Raw genomic sequence first — 26,879 nt, 5'->3', positions numbered from 1 at the left:
TAGTTTTTACGTTTATGTTTAGGTCTTTGATCCATATTGAATTAGTTCTTGTGTATGGTATGGAACATGGGTCTTGTTTCTTTTTTTTTTTTACAAATGGACATCCAGTTTTGCCAGCACCATTTGTTAAAAAGACTGTCTTTTCCCCATTTAATGGACTTTGGGCCTTTGTTGAAGATCAGGTGACTGTAGGTGGATGGATTTACATCTGGGATCTCACTTCTGTTCCACTGGCCAGTGTGTCTGTCATTGTACCAGTACCAGGCTGTTCTGACTACCATAGCTGTGTAGTAGGTTCCTTTTCTTCAGTAGCTCTTTACTTAACCAGGGCCTCTTCCCTTTCTATATAAAGTTAATGACTAGTGTTTCCATCTCATTAAAGAATGTTGTTGGTATTTGGAATGGTATTGCATTGTATTTCTGGATAGCTTTCAGTAGAATTGACATTTTCACAGTGTCGAGTCTTTCTATCCATGAACATGGTATGTTTTTCCAATTATGTAGGTTATTTGGTTTCTTGCAGTGGTGTTTTGTAGTTTTCTTTGTACAGGTCTTTTACATCCCTGGTTAGACTTATTCCTAAGTACTTTACTTTTTTAGGGGCTAGTATAAATGGTGTTGCTTTCCTGATTTCCTTTTCGTAGTTCTCTCTTTATTGGTGTATAGAAATCCAACTGATTTTTGTGTGTTTATCATGTATCCTGCTATTCTACTGAATCTTTCTCTTAGTTCCAGTAGTTTTCTTGTGCAGTCCTTTGGATTCTCTATGTATAGTATCATATCATCTGCAAATAGGCATAGTTTTACTTCTTCCTTACCAGTTTGGATGCCCTTTATTTCTTTTGCTTGCCTTATTGCTCTAGCTAGGACTTCCAGCAGAATCTTTGCCTGGCTTTGGCATCAGGATTATGCTGGCTCCATAGTATGAATTCAGATATATACCTACCTCTTCTATGTTCTGAAATACTTTTTTTTTTTTAATAATTTTTATTGTGCTTCAAGTGAAGGTTTACAAATCAAGTCAGTCTCTCACATACAAGCTCATATACACCTTACTACATATTCTCATTTACTTTCCCCCTAATGAGTCATCCCGCTCCCTCCTTCCAGTCTCCTTTCGTGACCGTTTAGCCACTTTCTAACCCTCTCTACCCTCCCATCTCCCCTCCAGACAGGAGATGCCAACACAGTCTCAAGTGTCCACCTGATACAAGTAGCTCACTCTTCATCAGCATCTCTCTCCAACCCATTGTCCAGTCCCTTCCATGTCTGATGAGTTGTCTTCAGGAATGGTTCCTGTCCTGGGCCAACAGAAGGTTTGGGGACCATGACCGCTGGGATTCCTCTAGTCTCAGTCAGAACATTAAGTATGGTCTTTTTATGAGAATTTGGGGTCTGCATCCCACTGTTCTCCTGCTCCCTCAGGGGTTCTCTATTGTGCTCCCTGTCAGGGCTGTCATAGGTTGTGGCCGGGCACCATCTAGTTCTTCTGGTCTCAGGATGATGTAAGTCTCTGGTTCACGTGGCCCTTTCTGTCTCTTGGGCTCATAGTTATCGTGTGACCTTGGTGTTCTTCATTCTCCTTTGATCCAGGTGGGTTGAGACCAATTGATGCATCTTAGATGGCCGCTTGTTAGCATTTAAGACCCCAGACGCCACACTTCAAAGTGGGATGCAGAATGTTTTCATAATAGAATTTATGTTGCCAATTGACTTGGAAGTCCCCTTAAGCCATAATCCCCAAACCCCCGCCCTTGCTCCGCTGACCTTTGAAGCATTCAGTTTATCCTGTAAACTTCTTTGCTTTTTGTCCAGTCTAGTTGAGCTGACCTTCGTGTATTGAGTATTGTCCTTCCCTTCACCTGAAGTAGTTCTTATCTACAAATCCGTAAATAACCCTTTCCCACCCTCCCTGCCTCCCCCATCTCCTAACCACAGAAGAATGTGTTCTTCTCAGTTTATACTATTTCTCAAGATCTTATACTAGTGGTGTTATACAATATTTGTCGTTTTGCGTCTGACTAATTTCACTCAGCAAAATGCCTTCCACGTTCCTCCATGTTATGAAATGTTTCACAGATTCGTCACTGTTCTTTATCACTGCGTACGTAGTATTCCATTGTGTGAATATACCATAATTTATTTAACCATTCATCCGTTGATGGACACCTTGGTTGCTTCCAGCTTTTTCCTATTGTAAACAGTGCTGCAGTAAACATGGGTGTGCACATATCTGTTCGTGTAAAGGCTCCTATTTCTCTAGGGTATATTCCGAGGAGTGGGATTTCTGGGTCGTATGGTAGTTCTATTTCTAACTTTTTAAGAAAATGCCAGATAGATTTCCAAAGTGGTTGTACCATTTTACATTCCCACCAGCAGTGTATAAGTGTTCCAATCTCTCCACAACCTCTCCAATATTTATTATTTTGTGTTTTTTGGATTAATGCCAGCCTTGTTGGAGTGAGATGGAATCTCACCGTAGTTTTAATTTGCATTTCTCTAATGGCTGATGATCGAGAGCATTTTCTCATGTATCTGTTAGCTGCCTGAATATCTTTTTTAGTGAAGTGCGTGTTCATCTCCTTTGCCCACTTTTTGATTGGGTTGTTTGTCTTATTGTGGTTGAGTTTTAACAGAATCATATAGATTTTAGAGATCAGGCACTGGTCGTAGATGTCATAGCTGAAAATTATTTCCCAATCCGTAGGTGGTCTTTTTACTCTTTTGGTGAAGTCTTTACATGAGCATAGGTGTTTGATTTTTAGGAGCTCCCAGTTATCTGGTTTCTCTTCGTCATTTTTAGTAATGTTTTGTATTCTGTTTATGCTTTCTATTAGGGCTCCTAACGTTGTCCCTATTTTTCCTTCCGTGATCTTTATCGTTTTAGTCTTTATGTTTAGGTCTTTGATCCATTTGGAGTTAGTTTTTGTGCATGGTGTGAGGTATGGGTCCTGTTTCATTTTTTTGCAAATGGATACCCAGTTATGCCAGCACCATTTGTTAAAAAGACTATCTTTGCCCCAATTAACTGACACTGGGCCTTTGTCAAATATCAGCTGCTCATATGTGGATGGATTTATATCTGGATTCTCAATTCTGTTCCATTGGTTTATGTGCCTGTTGTTGTACCAGTACCAGGCTGTTTTGACTACTGTGGCTGTATAATAGGTTCTAAAATCAGGTAGAGTGAGGCCTCCCACTTTGTTCTTCCTTTTCAGTAAAGCTTTACTTATCCGGGCTTCTTTCCCTTCCATGTGAAGTTGGTGATTTGTTTCTCCATCACATTAAAAAATGTCATTGGAATTTGGATCGGAAGTGCATTGTATGTATACATGGCTTTTGGTAGAATAGACATTTTTACTATGTTAAGTCTTCGTATCCATGAGCAAGGTATGTTTTTCCACTTACGTAGCTCCTTTTTAGTTTCTTGCACTAGTACTTTGTAGTTTTCTTTGTTTAGGTCTTTTGCATCTCTGGTAAGGTTTATTCCTAAGTATTTTATCTTGTTGGGGGCTACTGTGAATGGTATTGATTTGGTGATTTCCTCTTCGATGTTCTTTTTGTTGATGTAGAGGTATCCAAGTGATTTTTGTGTGTTTATCTTATAACCTGAGACTCTGCCAAACTCTTCTATTAATTTCAGTAGTTTTCTGGAGGATTCCTTAGGGTATTCTGTGTATAAGATCATGTCACCTGCAAATAGAGATAATTTTACTTCTTCCTTGCCAATCCGGATGCTCTTTATTTCTTTGTCTAGCCTAATTGCTTTGTCTAGGACCTCTAGCACAATGTTGAATAAGAGTGGTGATAAAGGGCATCCTTGTCTGGTTCTCGCTCTTAAGGGAAATGCTTTCAGGCTCTCACCATTTAGGGTGATGTTGGTTGTTGGCTTTGTATAAAAAAAAAAAATTGTATAGATGCCCTTTATTATGTTGAGGAATTTTCCTTTAATTCCTATTTTGCTGAGAGTTTTTATCACGAATGGGTGTTGTTCTTTGTCAATTGCCTTTTCAGTATCAATTGATGAGATCATGTGGTTTTTGTATTTTGTTTTATTTATATGGTGGATTACATTAATGGTTTTTCTAATATTAAACCAGCCTTGCATACCTGGTATAAATCCCACTTGGTCGTGGTGGATTATTTTTTTGATATGTTGTCAAATTCTATTGGCTAGAATTTTGTTGAGGATTTTTGCATCTATGTTCATAAGGGATACACATCTGTAATTTTCTTTTTTTGTGGTGTCTTTGCCTGGTTTTGGTATCAGGGAGATGGTGGCTTCATAGAATGAGTTAGGTGGTATTCCATCATTTTCTGTGCCTTGAAATACCTTTAGTAGTAGTGGTGTTAACTCTTCTCTGAAAGTTGGGTAGAACTCTGCAGTGAAGCCGTCCAGGCCAGGGCTTTTTTTTGTTGGGAGTTTTTTGATTACCTTTTCAATCTCTTTTTTTGTTATGGGTCTATTTAGTTGTTCTACTTCTGATTGAGTTCGTTTCAGTAGGAAGTGTTTTCCTAGGAATTCATCCATTTCTTCTAGGTTTGCAAATTTGTTAGAGTACAATTTTTTGTAATAATCTGATATGATTCTTTTAATTTCAGTTGGGTCTGTTGTGATATGGCCCCTCTCGTTTCTTATTCACGTTATTTGTTTCCTTTCCTGTATTTCTTTAGTCAGTCTGGCCAATGGTTTATCAATTTTGTTAATTTTTTCAAAGAACCAGCTTTTGACTTTGTTAATTCTTTCAATTGTTTTTCTGTTCTCTAATTCATTTAGTTCAGCTCTAATTTTTATTATTTGTTTTCTTCTGGTGCCTGATGGATTCTTTTGTTGCTCACTTTCTATTTGTTCAAGTTGTAGGGACAGTTCTCTTAATTTGCCTCTTTCTTCTTTATGTATGTGTATATCGATATAAGTTGACCTCTGAGCACTGCTTTTGCTGTGTCCCAGAGGTTTTGATAGGAAGTGTTTTCATTCTTGTTGCATTCTATGAATTTCTTTATTCCCTCCTTAATGTCTTCTATAACCCAGTGTTTTCTCAGCAGAGTATTGTTCAGTTTCCAAGTATTTGATTTCTTTTCCCTAATTTTTCTGTTATTGATTTCCACTTTTATGACCTTGTGGTCTGAGAAGATGCTTTGTAATATTTCAATGTTTTGGATTCTGCAAAGTTTTGTTTTATGACCTGATATGTGATCTATTCTAGAGAATGTTCCATGTGCACTAGAAAAAAAATGTATACTTTGCAGCTGTTGGGTGGAGTGTTCTGCATAAGTGTATGAGGTCAAGTTGTTTGATTGTAGCAATTAGGTCTTCCGTGTCTCTATTGAGCTTCTTACTGGAAGTCCTGTCCTTCTCCAAAAGTGTTGTGTTGAAGTCTCCTACTATAATTTTGGAGGTGTCTGTCTCACTTATCATTTCTGTTAAAGTTTGTTTTATGTATCTTGCTGCCCTGTCATTGGGTGCATAAATATTTAATATGGTTGTATCTTCCTGGTCAATTGTCCCTTTAATCATTATGTAGTGTCCTTCTTTATCCTTTGGATTTAACTTTAAAGTCTATTTTGTCAGAAATTAATATTGCTACTCCTGCTCTTTTTTGTTTTTTGTTTTCTTGATATATTTTTTTCCATTCTTGGAGTTTTAGTTTGTGTCTTTAAGTGTAAGGTGTGTCTCTGTAGGCAGCATATAGACAGATCGTGTTTCTTTATCCTGTCTGAGACTTTCTGTCTCTTTATTGGTGCATTTAGTCCGTTTACATTCAGCGTAATTATAGCTAAGTATGTGTTTAGTGCTGTCATTTTCATGCCTTTTTGTGTGTGTTGTTGACAGTTTCAGTTTTCCACTTACTTTTTTGTGCTGAGACGTTTTTCTTTGTAAATTGTGTATTCCTCATTTTCATAGTAGTTGAATTTATGTTTGCTGAGTCGTTATGTTTTTCTTGGTTTTGAGTTATGGAATTGTTAGACCTCTTTGTGGTTACCTTAATATTTACCCCTATTTTTCTAAGGAAAAACCTAACTTGTATCATCCTATATCGCCTTTTTTCCTGTCCATATGGCAGTTCTGTGCCTCCTGTATTTAGTCCCTCTTTTTGATTATTGTGATCTTTTACATAATGACTTCAATGATTCCCTCTTTTGAGCATTTTTTTCTTTTTAAAATTAATCTTAATTTGTTTTTGTGATTTCCCTATTTGAGTTGATATCAGGATGTTCTGTTCTGTGACCTTGTGTTATGTTGGTATCTGATATTATTGATTTTCTGACCAAACAATTTCCTTTAGTATTTCTTGTAGCTTTGGTTTGGTTTTTGCAAGTTCTGTAAGCTTATGTTTATCTGCAAATATTTTAATTTCACCTTCATATTTGAGAGAGAGTTTTGCTGGATATATGATCCTTGGCTGGCAGTTTTTCTCCTTCAGTGCTCTATATATGTCATCCCATTGCCTTCTTGCCTGCATGGTTTCTGCTGAGTAGTCTGAACTTATTCTTATTGATTCTCCTTTGTAGGAGACCTTTCTTTTATCCCTGGCTGCTTTTAAAATTTTCTCTTTATCTTTGGTTTTGGCAAGTTTGATGATAATATGTCTTGGTGATTTTCTTTTTTAATCAATCTTATATGGGGTTCGATGAGCATCTTGGATAGATATGCTTTCGTCTTTCATGATGTCAGGGAAGTTTTCTGCCAACAGATCTTCAACTATTCTCCCTGTATTTTCTGTTATCCCTCCCTGTTCTGGAACTCCAATCACATGCAAGTTATTCTTCTTGAGAGAGTCCAACATGATTCTTTGGGTTTCTTCATTTTTTTTAATTATTTTATCTGATTTTTCTTCAACGATATTGGTGTCAATTGCCTTATCCTCCAACTCCTCCACTCTGCATTCCAGTTCTGCTCCTCTGACTTCCTATTAAGTTGTCTAATTCTGTAATTTTACTGTTAATCTTTTGGATTTCTGAATGCTCTCTATGGATTCTTGAAGCTTATTAATTTTTCCACTATGTTCTCAAGTAATCTTTTTTATTTCTTCGACTGCTTTATCAGTGTGTTCCTTGGCTTTGTCTGTAGATTGCCTTATTTCATTTTTGAGGTCATCCCTGATGTCTTGAAGCATTCTGAAAATTAATTTTTTATATTCTGCATGTGGCAATTCCAGGCTTGTATCTTCATTTGGGAAAGATTTTGATTTTTTACTTTGGGGAGTTGTAGAAGCAATCATGGTCTCCTTCTTTATGTGGTTTGATATCGGCTGCTGTCTCCGAGCCATCTATAAGATATTGTAATGGTTTATTTTATATTTGCTCACTGAGTCTTATCTTCTTTTGTTTTCTTTCAATATACGTAGATGGGCTGCTAGATTCCGCTGTCTTAATTGTTGTAGCCTTTGAATCGCTTATGTCCTATTACCAGCTGGTTTGGGTTGTTACCAGATATATAAGCCTAAGAGTCTATTCACTGTTCTTGAGTAGAATCTGATTTTCGGTCTCCAAGTTTGTGGGGTAGACTGTCACCTATTCACTTAGAGGAGTAGTCGTGATAGTTGTGTGCACCAGATTCTAGTAGCAGCAGGGGGTCACACTTCGGGGGGGCAGGATGCTGACAGGCTTCCCACAAGTGCCAGTGAGGTAGTTGTGTGTCTATTCTTAAAGCACTCTGGTGGGTGGGCTCTGCAGCTGTACCTTAGGCACCCAATGCATGTACCTTTACAGATTGGTAGATGTCACTATCCTCAGACCCCTATGACAGGAGGCTAGGTGGTTTGGGTGGGTCAGTGAGGGCTCTGTTTAATAGGTAGAGATATCAGACCTGGGAAACTTGTCTTTCCAGCAATCCGCTAAAGCAATTACAGTCAGATCACTATCAGAATTGCCTTTGCATTATAATAGCCACCTTGTTCCCTGTAGGGATGAGAGCCCAAGACTGTGTATCTCATATACTTGGCTGGAGCTGGTTCTGTATTTTTAGTCCAATTTTGGGAAGTCAGGGAAGGATTTTTGTTCCCTGGGTTTTTTGTAGCTGCTTCTCTCAGGCCAGGAGAATGGGTTAGGAAAAGACAAAAACCCAAAAAAACAAAAAAACCATAGAATACTTCACTCTCTGACCCAGGAAATTCCAATGTTAATGAACCCACCTGGGAAGGGGAGAGGAGGGATCAGATAGATAGGAGAGAGTAGCACCCAGGAATATAGACAAAGTTACTTATCTTGCTTGGTTATGACTGTTTTATCTGAGTTTTCTGAGGGGCGTGTAGCCTGTGTGCGTTGGCTGGGTCGAGATTGTCCCCGAGGGTTGGGCCCGAGTCCTCTGCTTGTGCTGTCTCAGAAGCCGTGGTTAGTTCCTCTGCTCCCAGTCCAAAGCCCAGTGCCAAGGTTCCCCGGCTGGGACACCACACTCCAGGCTCCAAAACCAGTCGCTGCCTCCCGGTGACTTCTCCTCCTGTCAGCGGCAAAACCAGTCGCTGACTCCCGGTGACTTCTCCTCCTGTCAGCCGTGTTGCTGCGCTTCCTGCGTGCACTGGTAGGGCTTCCCCCGAGGTCACTTCTGGGGCCTAGGGCTGCGTCCCGTGTTTGTGCCATCTCAGGATGCCATGCTCAGCTCCCCTGCACCCAGTCCAAAGCCCAGCGCCAAGGTTTTCTGACTGGGACACTGGCTCCAGGCTCCAAAAACAGTCGCTGCTTCCCCGTGGTTGCTCGTTCTCTCATTAGCCGCGTCAGTGTGTAGCCTGCTTATCCTGGCTGAGTCTCTGTCACTCAGGTCAACTCTTTAGATCTGTGTTTTATGGTCAGGGTTCGTAGATAGTCATGTATGTGATCGATTCACTTGTTTTTCCAAATCTTTGTTGCAAGAGGAATCCGAGGTAGCTTCTACCTAGTCAGGCATCTTGGCCCCGCCCTCTTCCTGAAATACTTTTAGTAGTACTGGTTCAAGTTTTTCTCTGAATGTTTGGTAGAATTCTCCAGTAAAGCCATCTGGGCCACAGCTTTTTTTTGTTGGGAGTTTTTTAAATTACCTTTTCAATCTCTTCTCTTATGAGTCTATTCAGATTTTTGACCACAGTTTGTGTTAGTTTAGGTAGGTAGTGTGTTTCTAGAAATTTGTCCGTTTTCTCTAGATTTTCAAATTTGTTGGAGTATAGTTTTTCATCAAATTCTGTCAGTTGATCTCCGACATTGTTTCAGTCACCAAGGCCATATTTTCCAACTACTGATCCTTCTTCTTAGTTTCCAACTTTTGCATTGCAATCACCAGTAATTATCAATGCATCCTGATTGCATGTTCAATCAATTTCAGACTGCAGAAGTTGGTAAAAATCTTCAATTTCTTCATCTTTGGCCTTAGTGGTTGGTGTGTAAATTTGAATAATAGTCGTATTAACTGGTCTTCCTTGTAGGCGTATGGATACTATCCTATCACTGACAGCATTGTACTTCAGAATAGATCTTGAAATGTTCTTTTTGACAATGAATGCAACACCATTCCTCTTCAAGTTGTCATTCCCGGCACAGAAGACTATATGATTGTCCGATTCAAAATGGCCAATACCAGTCCATTCAGCTTACTAATGCCTAGGATATCGATGTTTTTGCGTTCCACTTCATTTTTGACGATTTCCAATTTTCCTAGATTCATACTTCATACATTCCACGTTCCAATTATTAATGGATGTTTGCAGCTGTTTCTCCTCATTTTGAGTCGTGCCACATCAGCAAATGAAGGTCCCGAGAGCTTTACTCCATCCACATCATTAACGTCGACTCTACTTTGAGGAGGCAGCTCTTCCCCAGTCATCTCTTGAGTGCCTTCCAACTGGGGGGCTCATCTTCCAACACTATATCAGACACTGTTCTGCTGCTATTCATAAGGTTTTCACTGGATAATTCTTTTCAGAACTAGACTGTGAGGTCCTTCTTCCTAGTCTGTCTTAGTTTGGAAGCTCAGCTGAAACCTATCCTCCATGGGTGACCCTGCTGGTATCTAAATGCCAGTGGCATAGCTTCCAGCATCACAGCAACATGTAAGCCCTCACAGTATGACAAACTGAAAGACACATGGGGGGAATTTTGCAAGACCAATGACTTCTTCATTGCAAATACCTTCTTTCATCAACATAAACGGCGGCTATACACATGGACCTCCCAGATGGAACACACAGGAATCAAATTGACTACATCTGTGGAAAGAGACAATGGAAAGGCTCAGTATCATCAGAACAAGGCCAGGGGCTGACTGTGGAACAGACCATCAATTGCTCATATGCCAGTTCAAAGCTGAGACTGAAGAAAATCAGAGCAAGTCCACAAAAGCCAAAATACGACCTTGAGCATATCCCACCTGAATTTAGAGATCATCTCAAGAATAGATTTCATGCGTTGAACACTAGTGACCAATGACCACACGAGTTGTGGAATGACATCATGCGTGAAGAAAGCGAGAGGTCATTGAAAAGGCAGGAAAGAAGGAAAAGACCAAGGTGGATGTCAAAGGAGACTCTGAAACTTGCTCACAAATGTTGAGCAGCTAAAGCAAAAGGAAGAAATGATGAAGTGAGAGAACTGAACAGAAAATTTCACAGGGCAGCTCGAGAAGACAAAGTAAAGAATTATAATGACATGTGCAAAGAGCTGGAGATAGAAAACCAAAAGAGAACATGCTCGGCATTTCTCAAGCTGAAAGAACTGAAGAAAAAATTCAAGCCTCGAGTTGGAATAGTGAAGGATTCTATGGGGAAAATATTAAATGACGCAGGAAGTATCAAAAGAAGATAGAAGGAACACACAGAGTCATTATACCAAAATGAATTAGTCGACGTTCAACCATTTCAAGAGGTAGCACATAATCAGGAACCGATGGTACTGAAGAAGGAGGTCCAAGCTGCACTTGAAGGCATTGGCGAAAAACAAGGCTCCAGGGACTGATGGAGTATCAACTGAGATGTTTCAACAAACGGATGCAGCACTGGAGGTGCTCACTCATTAATGCCAAGAAAAATGGGAGACAGCTTCCTGGACAACTGACTGGAAGAGATCCATATTTATGCCTATTCCCAAGAAAGGTGATCCAACCAAATGCGGAAGTTATAGAACAATATCATTCATATCACACGCAAGCAATTTTGCCGAAGATCATTCAGAAACAGCTTCAGCATTATATTGACAGGGAACTGCCAGAAATTCAGGCCAGTTTCAGAAGAAGATGTGGAACTGGGGATATCATTGCTAATGTCAGATGGATCCTGGCTGAAAGCAGAGAATACCAGAAGGATGTTTACCTGTGTTTTATTGACTATGCAAAGGTATTTGGCTATGTGGATCATAACAAATTATGGATAACATTGCGAAGAATGGGAATTCCTGAACACTTAATTGTGCTCATAAGGAACCTCTACATGGATGAAGAGGCAGTTAGTTGTTTGGACAGAACAAGTGGATGCTGAGTGGTTTGAAGTCAGGAAAGGTGTGCGTCAGGGTTGTATCCTTTCACCATACCTGTTAAATCTGTATGCTGAGCAAATAATCCGAAGAGCTGGACTATACGAAGAAGAACGGGGCATCAGGATTGGAGGATAACCCATTAACAACCTGCGTTATGCAGATGACACAACCTTGCTTGCTGAAAATGAAAAGGACTTGAAGCACTAACTGATGAAGATCAAAGACCACAGCCTTCAGTATGGATTGCACCTCAACATAAAACAATTATCCTCACAACTGGACCAATAAGCAACATCATGATAAATGGAGAAAAGATTGAAATTCTCAAGGATTTCGTTTTACTTGGATCCACAATCAACACCCATGGAAGCAGTAGTCAAGAAATCAAATGACACATTGCAGCGGGCAAATCTGCTGCAAAGAACCTCTTTAAAGTGTTTAAAAGTAAAGATGTCACCTTGAAGACTAATGTTCGCCTGACCTAAGCCATGGTATTTTCAATTGCATCATATGTATGTGCAAGCTGGACAATGAATATGGAAGACTAAAGAAGAATTGACACCTTCGAATTTTGGTGTTGGCAAAGAATATTGAATATACCATGGACTGCCAAAGAACAAACAATTCTGTCTTGGAAGAAGTACGACGAGAATGCTCCTTAGAAGCAAGGATGGCAAGACTGCATCTTACATACTTTGGACATGTTGTCAGGAGGGATCAGTCCCTGGAGAAGGACATCATGCTTGGCAAAGTACAAGATCAGTGGAAAAGAGGAAGACCCTTACCAAAAGAGGTGACCTCAACAAGGTCAGAGGAAAAGAGGAAGACCCTCAACAGTGGCTGCAACGATGAGCTCAAGCATAACAATGATTGTGAGGATGATGCAGGACTGGGCAGTGTTTCGTTCTGTTGTGCATAGGGTCGCTATACGTCAAAACCGACTCAACGGCATCTAACAACAACACCATAGTTTTTCATAGTACTCTGTTATGACACTTTTTATTTTAGTTGGATCTGTTGTAATGTCCCTCATTTCATTTTTTATTTTGGTTATTTGTGTCCTCTCCTGTTTTTCTTTTGTCAATTTGGCCAATGGTTTGTCAATTTTGTTGATGCTTTCAAAGAACCATCTTTCGGTTTTGTTGATTCTGTTTTTCTATTCTCTATTTCATTTATTTCTGCTCTAATCTTTATTATTTTCTCTTTCTGGTAGCTGTAGGCTTCTTTTGCTGTTCTCTTTCTATTACTGGGCAATTATTTCCATTATGTGATCTTTAAAAACATGCTATTATAAACATCTTTATGCACAAAATTTTTTAGTTTTCAGATTGTATACTTATGTTAGAATTTGCTCTATTTAAAAACCCTATGGGGCAGTTCTACTCTGTTGCATGGGGTTGCTATGAGTCAAAAATCAACTTGACAACACCTAACAACAGCAACAATACCTCCTGCTAACTATACTGTATCTACACATGTTAAATGTTAACCCTAAAGAGATCCATGGGCTGAATGTGACCCTTGCCCTTCACTTGAGTTTGGAGTAGAAGTGGACTAACTTTGCGAAAAAATCTAATCTAAGGCACTAAATTCTAAATATACTTGTATTCTGATAGCATATTTCTTTTTCCTTCCTAATTAGCTTCCACTTCGGTTCCAGAGACTTGGACATCTGGTGGCCCTCATGGCCTTGCTGTGTGCAGACCCACTGAAAGAGGTGGCCGAGGAGGCTGCAGAGGGCATGCACCACCTACTGCATATCACCCTGAAGTTGAAATGTAAGGCACTGCTGAAGGCAGTGAGGCCCTGAATATGTTCTCTACACAACACAAACATCAGCCATCTTTGTGCCCTAACTTCCCATGTTCTAGAAAGACTTTAAGAACTGTAGTTCATAAAGAGAAAGGGTACATGAGGAAGCAACACTGGCGCAATAATTAGAGCCATCACACAATATGAGACCCATCAGCGCCATCTGCATACCATAACATTTGAGTAACTAAACACACAGCCCTGTGACCAAACTAGAGTGATTAGTTTGGTCAGAAGTAGGAAACCTTCTTGCCATCATTTAAGTGTTCATTTATTTATTTATCCCATAAATGGTTATTGAGTACTTACTTGGGATCCAGCAGTAAGTACAACACAAGTGGTCCCAATACTTATGTTACTGTCTAGTGGGGGTGTCGGACAATCAAAGAATCAACAAACAGCTATGTTATTATAAACAAAGATAACCGCTATGAAGAAAAAATTCAGGGGCCAAGAGAGAGAATCATTTATTTGTGGAGTTCAGCAAAGCCTGCTCTGAAGATAATCTGAAGAAAGATGAGCAATTAGCCAGGTGAAGAGGTAAGAAGAATATATTAGGTAGAGGGAGCAGTACAAGCAAGGCCCTTAGCTATGAGATTGAGGAGTTTGAGAAATAGAGGGCCAGTGTGATCAAGCCACTGACTCCCACAGTTAGAAGAGACTGTAGGAGATATCTAACCCAGCATCCCCTCTAGTGTTTGAATCTCAGTCTACTCCACCCCCAACAAGTAGTTGTCCCACCTGGGTCTATTCATCCCAAAGAAAAGGAATCTGTGTATTTTCCAAGGCAACAGTGTCATCTCTAGGCAGGTCTGAGTATGAGAAATATCTACAGAAATATAAAGTTAAAGAAATACAATTGATTATTTATTCAACAAATATTGATGAACACTTACTGTTCTAGGGATGCATCAGTGAACAAGATGAACAAGATCCTTTCCTTCAAGGACCTCATTTTCTAGTTGTAGAGACAGTTTCCTCAACCAAGACCTCAAAGACTTCCCAAGGATAAATTTCTAGTGAATATGAGAGCACAATAAACCATGAGAAAAATAGCACTAAGAGGGAGTATTGGCAGACACAATAATCAGCAAAACTAGACACATAAAGAGTTCTGATATTGGGATTATGAGATACAGTATAAAATTGTGCAGTTTTATGTGAGGACCTAAGCTTTGTGAGACCCCTCAAGAGTCCTCACCGATAGAAAAAATGGGTAGCATGTCTTGGTTGGACTCCCAAATTGGTCAAAAAGCCTTCTCTCAAAAAAGTTTATTTATTTTTCTTTGTGCCTTTTTTATATATATCTACAACACAGGGGAAATAAATCAGCTGTCAGATTAACAGATATCCTCCACCAGACATTTTTGTTCAAGTGTAAAAGAGTGAGACCTTGGGGTCTGCTTCAACCTGGAGATCAACCAAATCTGCAAAATCAAGAAAAAATAAGCCAGAAAGTATTAATAGTTCATATTTTCTTTTCAGATATCACTCATGACAAGAAAAATCACCAAAGCTTGCGGAAAGCAATGAAAAAATGCCAGGAACTCCTACAGCTCTACAATATTAAACAGTTCTACAGTTGTCCCTTCAAAATTGCCCAGGTAGTTAGAATGGATAAAACTGTAAAGACTGACAGCTTCACAAAGAAGTTTCCTGAATAAACTGAATGCTTCGAAGGCCAGCGTAGCAGGGGCAGCAGTTTGGGGACCATGGTTTCAGGGGACATCTAAGTCAATTGGCATAATAAAATCTATTAAGAAAACATTCTACATCCCACTTTGGAGAGTGGCGTCTGGGGTCTTAAACGCTAGCAAGTGGCCATCTAAGATGCTCCAATTGGTCTCAACTCACCTGGAGCAAAGGAGAGTGAAGAACACCAAGGACACAAGGTAACTACGAGCCCAAGAGATAGAAAGGGCCACATAAACCAGAGACTACATCAGCCCGAGGCCAGAAGAGCTAGATGGTGCCTGGCTACAACCGATGACTGCCCTGACAGGGAACACAACAGAGAACCCCTGAGGGAGCAGGAGACCAGTGGGATGCAGACTCCAAACTCTCGTAAAAAGAGCAGACTTAATGGTCTGACTGAGACTAGAAGGACCCCAGTGGTCATGGCCCCCAGACCTTCTGTTTGTCCAGGACAGGAACCATTCCCAAAGCCAACTGTTCAGACAGGGATCGGACTGGACAATGGGTTGGAGAGGGATGCTGGTGAGGAGTGAGCTTCTTGAATCAGGTGGATACTTGAGACTATGTTGGCACCTCCTGCCTGGAGGGGAGATGAGAGGGTAGAGGGGGTTAGAAGCTGGTGAAATGGACATGAAAAGAGAGAGTGGAGGGAGGGAACGGGCTGTCTCATTAGGGGGAGAGAAATTGGGAGTATTTAGCAAGGTGTATATGGGTTTTTGTGTGAGAGACTCACTTGGTTTGTAAACTTTCACTTAAAGGACAATAAAAACTAAAAAAAAAAAAAAAGACTGACAGCTTCAAATGTTGGCAAGGATGAAGGAGCAACCCGAGCTCTCAGACATTTATTCATGGGAATGTAAAATGGTAAAACCACTTTGGAAAAAGTTCTGGTAATTTCTTATAAACTAAATATACAAGATTTTCTAGAGAATTTGCTCTCTAAACATTTTATAGTTTAGAGAGGATATACCATGTTTGTGACTTATACACCTTGCCTTGTAAGTTTAGTGGTTTAAGTCAACCTGCCAGTGAAGCCAACGTTACCGTTTGGATTTCCGTAGACTAGCTTTGCTCCCACTGACCCTAGCCAGCCTCTTGCAAATGTGAACCCTTGTCACAAAAAGGAGTTGCAAGAGGGCTTAGTTGATCCAATAACCTGTATACTTTTAACTTAATATATTTATTCTTTATCCAACAAATATTAAGCATCTATTTTTTTTTTTTTTTTTTACTAGGTGCCAGGCACTATGTTAGGGGTTAGGGAGAAAAACAAAACCTACAGATCTTACTAATGTAGGGTCTAATTTATCAAGTAATTTAATCTGTCTGTACCTCTGTTTCCTTATCAGCACAATGGGGATCTGTAAAACTTAGTATAACTCATTGTTGTGGGGGTTAAATGAGATACTGTATGCAAAATGCTTTGCTTAATATCCATCACATAGTAAGTGCCCAGTAAATTATACCTATGATGATAATCGTATGAAAGAACTTGTACAGTGCCAAGTGCAATGAAAGGCAGATTAGCACATTCTTTTTTTTTTTTAAGAATTGTTATTGTGCTTCAAGTGAAAGTTTACAAATCAAGTCAGTCTGTCACGTATTAGCTTGTATACGCCTTACTCCATACTCCCACTTACTCTCCCCCTAATGAATCAGCCCGCTCCCTCCTTCCAGTCTCTCCTTTCGTGACGATTTTGCCAGTTTCTAACCCTCTCGACCCTCCTATCTCCCCTCCAGACAGGAGATGCCAACACAGTCTCAAGTGTCCACCTGATACAAGTAGCTCACTCTTCGTCAGCATCACTTTCCAACCCATTGTCCAGTCCCTTCCATGTCTGATGAGTTGTCTTCGGGAATGGTTCCTGTCCTGGGCCAACAGAAGGTTTGGGGACCATGACCACCAGGATTCTTCTAGTCTCAGTCAGACCATTAAATCTGGTCTTTTTATGAGAATTTGGGGTCTGCATCCCACTGTTCTCCTGCTCCCTCAGGGGTTCTCTGTTGCGCTCCCTGTCAGGGCAGTCATCGGTTGTGGCCGGGCACCATCTAGTTCTTCTGGTCTCAGGATGATGTAAGTCTCTGGTTCATGTGGCCCTTTCTGTCTCTTGGGCTCATAGTTATCGTGTGACCTTGGTGTTCTTCATTCTCCTTTGATCCAGGTGGGTTGAGACCAATTGGTGCATCTTAGATGGCCGCTTGTTAGCATTTAAGACCCCAGACGTCACATTTCAAAGTGGGATGCAGAATGTTTTCATAATAGAATTATTTTGCCAATTGACTTAGAAGTCCCCTTAAGCCATAGTCCCCAAACCCCTGCCCTTGCTCCACTGACCTTTGAAGCATTCAGTTTATCCTGGAAACTTCTTTGCTTTTGGTCCAGTCCAGTTGAGCTGACCTTCCATGTATTGAGTATTATCCTTCCCTTCACCTGAAGTAGTTCTTATCTACTAACTAATCCGTAAATAACCCTCTCCCACCCTCCCTGCCTCCCCCATCTCCTAACCACAAAAGTATGTGTTCTTCTTAGTTTATACTGTTTCTCAAGATCTTATAATAGTGGTCTTATACAGTATTTGTCCTTTTGCCTCTTGACTAATTTCACTCAGCATAATGCCTTCCAGGTTCCTCCATGTTATGAAATGTTTCACAGATTTGTCACTGTTCTTTATCAGTGCGTACGTAGTATTCCATTGTGTGAATATACCATAATTTAACCTTTCATCCGTCGATGGGCACCTTGATTGCTTCCAGCTTTTTCCTATTGTAAACAGAGCTGCAATAAACATGGGTGTGCACATATCTGTTCGAGTAAAGGCTCCTATTTCTCTAGGGTATATTCCGAGGAGTGGGATTTCTGGGTCGTATGGTAGTTCTATTTCTAACTTTTTAAGAAAACGCCAGATAAAATTCCCAAAGTGGTTGTACCATTTTACATTCCCACCAGCAGTGTATAAGAGTTCCAATCTCTCTGCGGCCTCTCCAACATTTATTATTTTGTGTTTTTTGGGTTAATGCCAGCCTTGTTGGAGTGAGATGGAATCTCACCGTAGTTTTAATTTGCATTTCTCTAATGGCTAATGATCGAGAGCATTTTCTCATGTATCTGTTAGCTGCCTGAATATCTTCTTTAGTGAAGTGCGTGTTCATATCCTTTGCCCACTTTTTAATTGGGTTGTTTGTCTTTTTGTGGTTGAGTTTTAACAGAATCATGTAGATTTTAGAGATCAAGCGCTGGTTGGAGATGTCATAGCTGAAAATTTTTTCCCAATCTGTAGGTGGTCTTTTTACTCTTTTGGTGAGGTCTTTACATGAGCATAGGTGTTTGATTTTTAGGAGCCCCCAGTTATCTGGTTTCTCTTCGTCACTTTTAGTAATGTTTTGTATTCTGTTTATGCCTTCTATTAGGGCTCCTAACGTTGTCCCTATTTTTTCTTCCATGATCTTTATCATTTTAGTCTTTATGTTTAGGTCTTTGATCCATTTGGAGTTAGTTTTTGTTCATGGTGTGAGGTATGGGTCCTGTTTCATTTTTTTGCAAATGGATACCCAGTTATGCCAGCACCATTTGTTAAAAAGACTATCTTTGCCCCAATTAACTGACACTGGGCCTTTGTCAAATATCAGCTGCTCATATGTGGATGGGTTTATATCTGGATTCTCAATTCTGTTCCATTGGTCTATGTGCCTGTTGTTGTACCAGTACCAGGCTGTTTTGACTACTGTGGCTGTATAATAGGTTCTAAAATCAGGTAGAGTGAGGCCTCCCACTTTGTTCTTCCCTTTCAGTAATGCTTTACTTATCTGGGCTTCTTTCCCTTCCATATGAAGTTGGTGATTTGTTTCTCCATCACATTAAAAAATGTCATTGGAATTTGGATCAGAAGTGCATTGTATGTATACATGGCTTTTGGTAGAATAGACATTTTTACTATGTTAAGTCTTCGTATCCATGAGCAAGGTATGTTTTTCCACTTACGTAGCTCCTTTTTAGTTTCTTGCACTAGTACTTTGTAGTTTTCTTTGTATAGATCTTTTACATCTTTGGTAAGATTTATTCCTAAGTATTTTTCTTCTTGGGGGCTACTGTGAATGGTATTGATTTGGTGATTTCCTCTTCGATGTTCTTTTTGTTGATGTAGAGGAATCCAAGTGATTTTTGTATGTTTATCTTATAACCTGAGACTCTGCCAAATTCTTCTATTAGTTTCAGTAGTTTTCTGGAAGATTCCTTAGGGTATTCTGTGTATAAGATCATGTCACCTGCAAATAGAGATAATTTTACTTCCTCCTTGCCAATCCGGATGCCCTTTATTTCTTTGTCTAGCCTAATTGCTCTGGCTAGGACCTCTAGCACAATGTTGAATAAGAGCGGTGATAAAGGGCATCCTTGTCTGGTTCCTGTTCTCAAGGGAAATGCTTTCAGGCTCTCACCATTTAGGGTGATGTTGGCTGTTGGCTTTGTATATATGCCCTTTATTATGTTGAGGAATTTTCCTTCAATTCCTATTTTGGTGAGAGTTTTTATCATAAATGGGTGTTGTTCTTTGTCAAATGCCTTTTCAGCATCAATTGATAAGATCGTGTGGTTTTTGTCTTTTGTTTTATTTATATGGTGGATTACATTAATGGTTTTTCTAATATTAAACCAGCCTTTTATACCTGGTATAAATCCCACTTGGTCATGGTGGATTATTTTTTTGATATGTTGTTGAATTCTATTGGCTAGAATTTTGTTGAGGATTTTTGCATCTATGTTCATGAGGGATATAGGTCTGTAATTTCCTTTTTTTGTGGTGTCTTTACCTGGTTTTGGTATCAGTGATATGGTGGCTTCATAGAATGAGTTAGGTGGTATTCCGTCATTTTCTATGCTTTGAAATACTTTTAGTAGTAGTGGTGTTAACTCTTCTCTGAAAGTTGGGTAGAACTCTGCAGTGAAGCCGTCCAGGCCAGGGCTTTTTTTTGTTGGGAGTTTTTTGATTACCTTTTCAATCTCTTTTTTTGTTATGGGTCTATTTAGTTGTTCTACTTCTGATTGTGTTAGTTTAGGTAGCTAGTGCTTTTCTAGGAATTCATCCATTTCTTCTAGGTTTGCAAATTTGTTAGAGTACAATTTTTTGTAATAATCTGATATGATTCTTTTAATTTCAGTTGCGCCTGTTGTGATGTGGCCCATCTCGTTTCTTATTCGGGTGATTTGTTTCCTTCCATGTATTTCTTTAGTCAGTCTGGCCAGTGGTTTATCAATTTTATTAATTTTTTTAAAGAACCAGCTTTTGGCTTTGTTAATTCTTTCAATTGTTTTTCTGTTCTCTAATTCATTTAGTTCAGCTCTAATTTTTATTATTTGTTTTCTTCTGGTGCCTGATGGATTCTTTTTTTGCTCACTTTCTATTTGTTCAAGTTGTAGGGACAGTTCTCTGATTTTGGCTCTTTCTTCTTTATGTATGTGTGCATTTATTGATATAAATTGACCTCTGAGCACTGCTTTTGCTGTGTCCCAGAGGTTTTGATAGGAAGTGTTTTCGTTCTTGTTGCATTCTATGAATTTCTTTATTCCCTCCTTAATGTATTCTATAACCCAGTCTTTTTTCCGCATGGTTGTTCAGTTTCCAAGTATTTGATTTCTTTTCCCTAATTTTGCTGTTATTGATTTCAACTGTTATGGCCTTGTGGTCTGAGAAGATGCTTTGTAATATTTCGATGTTTTGGATTCTGCAAAAGTTTGTTTTATGACCTAATATGTGGTCTATTCTAGAGAATGTTCCATGTGTGCTAGAAAAAAAAGTATACTTTGCAGCTGTTGGGTGGAATGTTCTGTATAAGTCTATGAGGTCAAGTTGGTTGATTGTAGCAATTAGGTCTTCCGTGTCTCTATTGAGCTTCTTACTGGAAGTCCTGTCCTTCTCCGAAAGTGGTGTGTTGAAGTCTCCTACTATAATTGTGGAGGTGTCTATCTCACTTTTCAGTTCTGTTAAGGTTTGTTTTATCTATCTTGCAGCCCTGTCATTGGGTAGCACATTCTTTTAATGTAGCGTTGACTCCACACGAGGTATTTTACTATTCCTGGGAACCTCTCAGCTATATAACATTAGAGCCTTCCTTTAGTCTCATTCCTTTAAAAGTGTGACTTTGAGTAATAAAGCATCTTTCTGAAAGTCTGAGCCATAAAAGGCCATGTACAGACCCTATCAGTGGACATTTGGGTTGCTTCCAGTTTTTCACTTTGGTAAACAAGGCTGAAAGTAACAGCCTTGTACATCTTTGTGTACTTTTCTGTTAACTTAGAAGCTACTCCTTGTGCTTGGCTCTTTCTGTCATACCTTAGTTCGTAGAAGTTCATTATCCCTAAATAATTTCAGGTCTTCGAAGTTTTTCTCGATTCAAATGAGCTCTTCCAGTTTGTAATGACTACATTGGATGGCCTGAAAAACGTGAGACATCCCTGCACTCAGCAATCAGCGGGAGAATTGCTGATAACACTGGTGAAAAATGCAGAGTCCCGCTTTGAGAAGGTAAAAAGCTCAGTGGCCATTTCCAGGGTTTGAATTACCAGCAAGTCCTCTCCACTCCTGCAGCTGAAGAGGTCTGTTCTGGTTCTCCTGTTCAGCTGGGAACAACTATTGAAGGGGCCAAGGTCAAAGCCTTAGGCCATTTGTTTACATTTATCCATTCAGCAAGCATATACTGCATCACCACTGTGTAAGCACCGAGGGAAGGAGATTTTAAAAATCTTAGGTGTGGTCCATATTTTCCAGAAGAGGTAGTTTTTCTGAGGAGAGATAATTAACACATATGAAAATGATACCTTCAATTTAGATTTTCGTTTAGATGAATTAAAAATGTTGTTGTTAGTTGCCGTTGAGTCGGTTCCAACCTATAGTGACCCTGTGCACAACAGAATGAAACACTGCCCGTCTTGCGCCATCCTTACAGTCATTGTCATGCTTGAGCTCACTGTTGCAGCCACTGTGTCAGCCCACCTCATTGAAGGTCTTTCTCTTTTCTGCTGACCCTGTACTTTGCCAAGCCTTCTGTCCTTCTCTGAAATGTCAAATTAAAAAAAAAAAAAAATCAAGCCTTAAGTGATTCTACAGGGAGGCAGATTTAGTAAGCTTAAAATCAAGGGAATTTATCTAAATGTATCTAAAAGTGATACATCAAGAAATAGCAACATGTTGTTTAGAAGTATGGAGAGACACTAAAGCGCTGAAAGGGAACAAGGTACTTGTCTCTGGAGAGCAGACCTACTTGGGGAATAAGGAGGAAAAAGCCTTGAAATACCACTGGGTCCCTAAGTGCTTCAGAGAACACCCAAACAAAATTGGAGTTCTTCCAGCAAGGATAAAGGGTAGGGGCAGAAGAGGCTGTGGGGTACGGAACCAGCAGTGTCCTGCCATAGTACCCAAGCATTGTTGGTGGAGTACTTTGGCTGTTTTTGGTTTATTGCTGTTAGAAACAGCTCTGTAGTAAACATTTTTGTTCCTGTCTCCTTGGATGCAAATAGAATATTTCTCTAAAGTAGATAATGAGAAGGGGAGTTGCTGGATCCTAGGACACATACATTTAAAATTTTAATAGATACAACTAGTCGCATACCTAGGGAGTTTAGGGTGGGAGACTTCCACGCTGGTAGGGGGAAGTATGTTATCACTGACATTGTTTAGAAACAATGGCACGTGATTGTTATAAAAAGCAGATCGACTTTTAGTTGGCTTTATTATTGTTTTTAAATTCTTTAGAAACACTGAATCTCTTTATTACCTGCACCCAGAGTGGATCACTCCATTTCCCCTTACTCCCCCCACACACACACTCACCTTGGTATGTCACTAGACACTGCCATATTATCAGTTACCTCCGAAGTAACTGTAGCCACTCCCACCAGCAGTGAATACCAAAAAAAACCAAACCCGTTGCCATCAACTCGTCAAGCTGATTCTAACTCAGTGACCCTATAGGATAGATTAGAACTGCCCCACAGAGTTTCCAAGGAGCACCTGGTGGATTTGAACTGCCGACCTTTTCGTTAGCAGCCATAGCACTATACAACTACACCACCACCAGGGTTTCCGAGCAGTGTACAGGAGTATTCATTTCTCTACTACTTCCTGAACTCTTAATAGTATCAAAATTTGAAAGTTTTGCCAATTTTATAGGTGAAAAATAGTATCTTACTGTTGTTTAAATTTGCATTTCCCGATTACTAGTGAAGCTGTTTTCACATTTTCGTGTTTACTGGATGGAAACATAAATCAGTACCACTTTTCTGAAAAGCAATTCAGTAGATCTTTTAACGATTAGTCATCTGCATGCTTCCTAGATTTCACTTCTAGGAGTCTGTTCTAAGGGAATAATCAGGAATGTAGAAAAGATGTATATACAAATACATAGCAGTATTACTTATGATATGAAAAACTGGAAACAACTGAAATGTCCAACAACCTGATATAGCTAAGTAAATTATCCATATGATGTGATACTTGTGGCCATTAAAAATTATTTTTATGAAAAGTTTACATTAACATCAAGATGGAGTTTCCCCACAGAACAATTTATTTTTATGATCAAGAATATTCTAAGCAATGTAAATTGATCTAATTCTTTTGGCAGTTTATAGTCAAGAACTTTGAACTTTTCCTACCCTTTACCATAGAAACCCCATGCCTTAGAATTCATTAACTTAATTTCAGGAAATAATTTTTTTTAAATGAATGGTTATATGCACAAAGAATTTTTTGCAACTGTACTTCATGTAATTTTAAGAAAGACATTGAAATCTAGTGTACATTTTTTGTTTCATAGATGAGAAAAACTGGGGCCCAGAGAAGTTAAAGGACTTCTCCAGTGCCACAGCAGTAGTTGGTGACAGAGCCGGGCTCACATAAAGAGAACTCACATATCGTAATTATCTTCCTAGTGTTCTTTCTGCTAAACCAGTCTCCCTCACACTATGCCAGTGGTGAGTTATGGGGAAAAGTGTAACCATTGAAAGTTATAAATATAAAGGCTACTTGAGCACACGGAAAGTGAATATACAAAATAAGGTTAAGAGAAAAATGAAAGCGACAAATTGTATACACGCTGATTAGGACTGTATAAAAGCATGCAATCCATCCCATGACTAAAAAAACCATAGGAGGCTACAAGGAAAGATACATGGTGATGTTAAGGTAAGGGCTTACATGCTTAATATTGGAAAGCGTTTTATAAATAAACTTTCATAACCATTTAACTATTCCCTTTATGCTTGAAAAAGCAGGAAAGCACACTTAATACCAAAAAGAAAATCTTCCGATAGACAGTTGGACGGACACATGGAGCCCAGACGGTGCTACAATTGCATGGTTATAACCCAGAGTTCCTCCCAGTCCACATGCAGTACACCCACAGTCAGACTTTAGGCTGCCCCTCTTATTTGATCTCCACACTGCTTCTTTTCACCTCTCTGAGGACCCTCTGTTTCCACCAAGAGCTGAAGACATAAGTCTATGAGTGGGAGGAATAGTTCAAGCAGAGAAATGACCCCTGTTGATTTTACCTGAGCATGATAGACATCACTAAGAGGAGGGCAGGTAAGGGCTGCTCTGCCATTCTCAGAGTCAAGGGTGGACTCCAAGTTCTTGCAACAGTTTTATTAGTTTGTATTACTGTAAAATCAATAATAATCATTGAGGAAATTTTTTTAAAATGTGAGCAAAAAAAAAAAATCAAGTATCTTATCACTCAAAGACACTATTTACCTCTTTGTATATACATCCAACCCTTTTATATACATATGCATGCATACAGATAAACTTTTTTTTAATAATAAACATGTTGTTTTAAAAATCACTCCCTGGGACCTTTTAGAAAGGGCCACGATACCGTCAGTAACTAGTCAATATTCCTCAGGATTAAGGTCTTAGTGATTTTTTTTTTCCTCTTTAGGTGCCAGAAATTATGGGAGTTATCTGTGCCCAGCTATCCACAATCATCCAGCCAAGTATCCACCAACAGGTCATAAATACTGTGAGCTTGTTTATCTCCAGGCCAAAGTATACAGACTCCGTGCTCAGCCACCTTCTGTGTCATCCAGTACCCTATGACAGGTAACAGAACCCTGTACAGCCTCTGGATTAAACTGCAGTATGTGACATAGTTCTGAGCATTGTGGAACATGGTCTAAGGGATTCTTACAGGCGAGACAAAATACAATAGACAAAGGCCTGCAGGAGAAATCAGGATAAATGCATAAACAAAAGGAAACAATCCAACAAATCCAGAATGAAGAACATTCTATAAGATAGACTGGATTCTTCAAAAAAGTTAATGTCATGAAAGAAAAAAATGGTGGTGGTGGGGATGCTGTTCTAGATTAAAGGGCACTTAAAGGCACAAAACCAAATGTAGTATGTGTCCTTGATTGTATCCTGGATTAAAAAAAAAAAAAGCTGTAAAATTTTTTTTTGAAAATTTTGAATATGGACTATAAGATTATTACATCAATGTCAATTTTCTTAGATGTGAAATGATATAATGGTTCTGCAGAAGAATGTCCTTATTTAGGGGTGAAGTGTCATGATGCCTGCAACTTGCTTACAAATGAGTTAGTAAAAAAAAACCAAAAAACAACTATATACATTAAAAAATACATACATATACATAAAAAAGCATAAACATGCATAAACAAGAATGGAAATAGAGAGAGAAACAAACTACTCTTCTTTAGTGGATTTCAAATATGGTGGCACTCTGTAAGTTCCAAGGCGATGCCTTATGGGGAAGGCAGTTTGCTTTAGGAGAGGGCTCCAGGCCCCCAACCCACTTTAACCAGAGCAGCACCTTTTTAAAATCTGTTTTAAATACTATGATTTTAGGTAGCTATTTTATTTGAAGAAATAAAACAGCCTTAAAATACTGTTTCATTTTTATAACACTCAGCTTTAAAATGTTTGAAAACTGTTCTTTTAAATGAATGCTTCTCAAACAATGCTTTGGTATAGTGCTGATAGTCTATGAGCTGAACTTAGTCTACCACTAAATCAAATAATGGAGGGCTTTTACCCATGCAGAGAAAAATATTGAGTTAATATATATTTCTTTAGATGTTCTTACTTTTGTATATTTCTCTAATAAATTGTGTTTAAATCTTTGATGCTTGTTACACCTTATCTATACTAAATTTTTGTATAAAATATATCTAATGAAGCACAAAATATGTATGTTTAGTTATTTTAAGTATAATTTTATCATTATTCTATTGTTTGTATTTGTTCTACTCCTTTGAGGACTTTGAAAACTGCTTTAGATCTCATGAGAACTGTGGAATCTGGTACAAATGGAAATGACCATACTACTCAGGAAGCTTCAATCTGATTATATTCTTGGTTATTTACCTGAAGTTTGTTAGTTCGTTTACATACAGATTGGGGTGATGTACTTAAGAGTCTGTTCAAAGCATCTGTTGTGTGCAAGGGGCTCTGTCAGTCACTGGGGAGATAAAAACAAGACATGGACTTTGCCCTCAAGCAATGCATAGTCTGGTGGCAGACATAGATGAATAACAGGTGATTCCAAAGCAAAGTAGGGGATTCTTTCAGATAAAACCTAGAAGGAGACTTAACTTTGGATGAAGGATCAGAGAATTTCTGAAAGAAGGAATGGTCCCAAGCTGGATTTTGTAGTGTGAATTAATCAAGTAGAAGGTGGGATGGAGGAGTGGAAAAGGTATTCCAGGCAGAAGAAATAGCAGAAATAAAGGCAAAGAACAGTGGTGATGGTAGCACAGCATGGTGAAAGTCATTAATGTCACTGAATTGTACACCTAAAACTTGTTAAAGTGGCAAACTTTTTGTTACATATATTTTACCACAATAAAATTAAAGACAAAGGCAAGGAGGTATGAAACAGCTTGATGAATGCTGAGAGCCAGATGCACATCAGAATGGCTG

The 26,879-nt window shown here is 39.1% G+C and overlaps 1 protein-coding gene across 7 annotated transcripts in view; it reads left to right on the top strand.

Moving 5' to 3' along the window:
- MROH8 (maestro heat like repeat family member 8) overlaps window positions 1–26,879 on the top strand; it is a 91,415-nt gene that overhangs the window by 39,250 nt on the left and 25,286 nt on the right. For 6 of the 7 annotated variants that reach the window (XM_010591667.3, XM_064276054.1, XM_064276060.1 and 3 more), the window contains 4 exons: window positions 13,079–13,214; window positions 14,734–14,852; window positions 21,309–21,461; window positions 24,877–25,037. In XM_010591667.3, the coding sequence (XP_010589969.3) occupies window positions 13,079–13,214; window positions 14,734–14,852; window positions 21,309–21,461; window positions 24,877–25,037 (569 nt within the window). The remainder of the gene's footprint in view (window positions 1–13,078; window positions 13,215–14,733; window positions 14,853–21,308; window positions 21,462–24,876; window positions 25,038–26,879) is intronic. The other variant, XM_064276055.1, reaches the window with a different exon arrangement.

The sequence above is a fragment of the Loxodonta africana genome, chromosome 24 (assembly GCF_030014295.1).
Source record: "Loxodonta africana isolate mLoxAfr1 chromosome 24, mLoxAfr1.hap2, whole genome shotgun sequence".
NCBI classification, from domain to species: domain Eukaryota; kingdom Metazoa; phylum Chordata; class Mammalia; order Proboscidea; family Elephantidae; genus Loxodonta; species Loxodonta africana.
The sequence above is the reverse complement of the archived record's forward strand: the minus strand, read 5'-3'. Positions and strand labels throughout refer to the sequence as shown.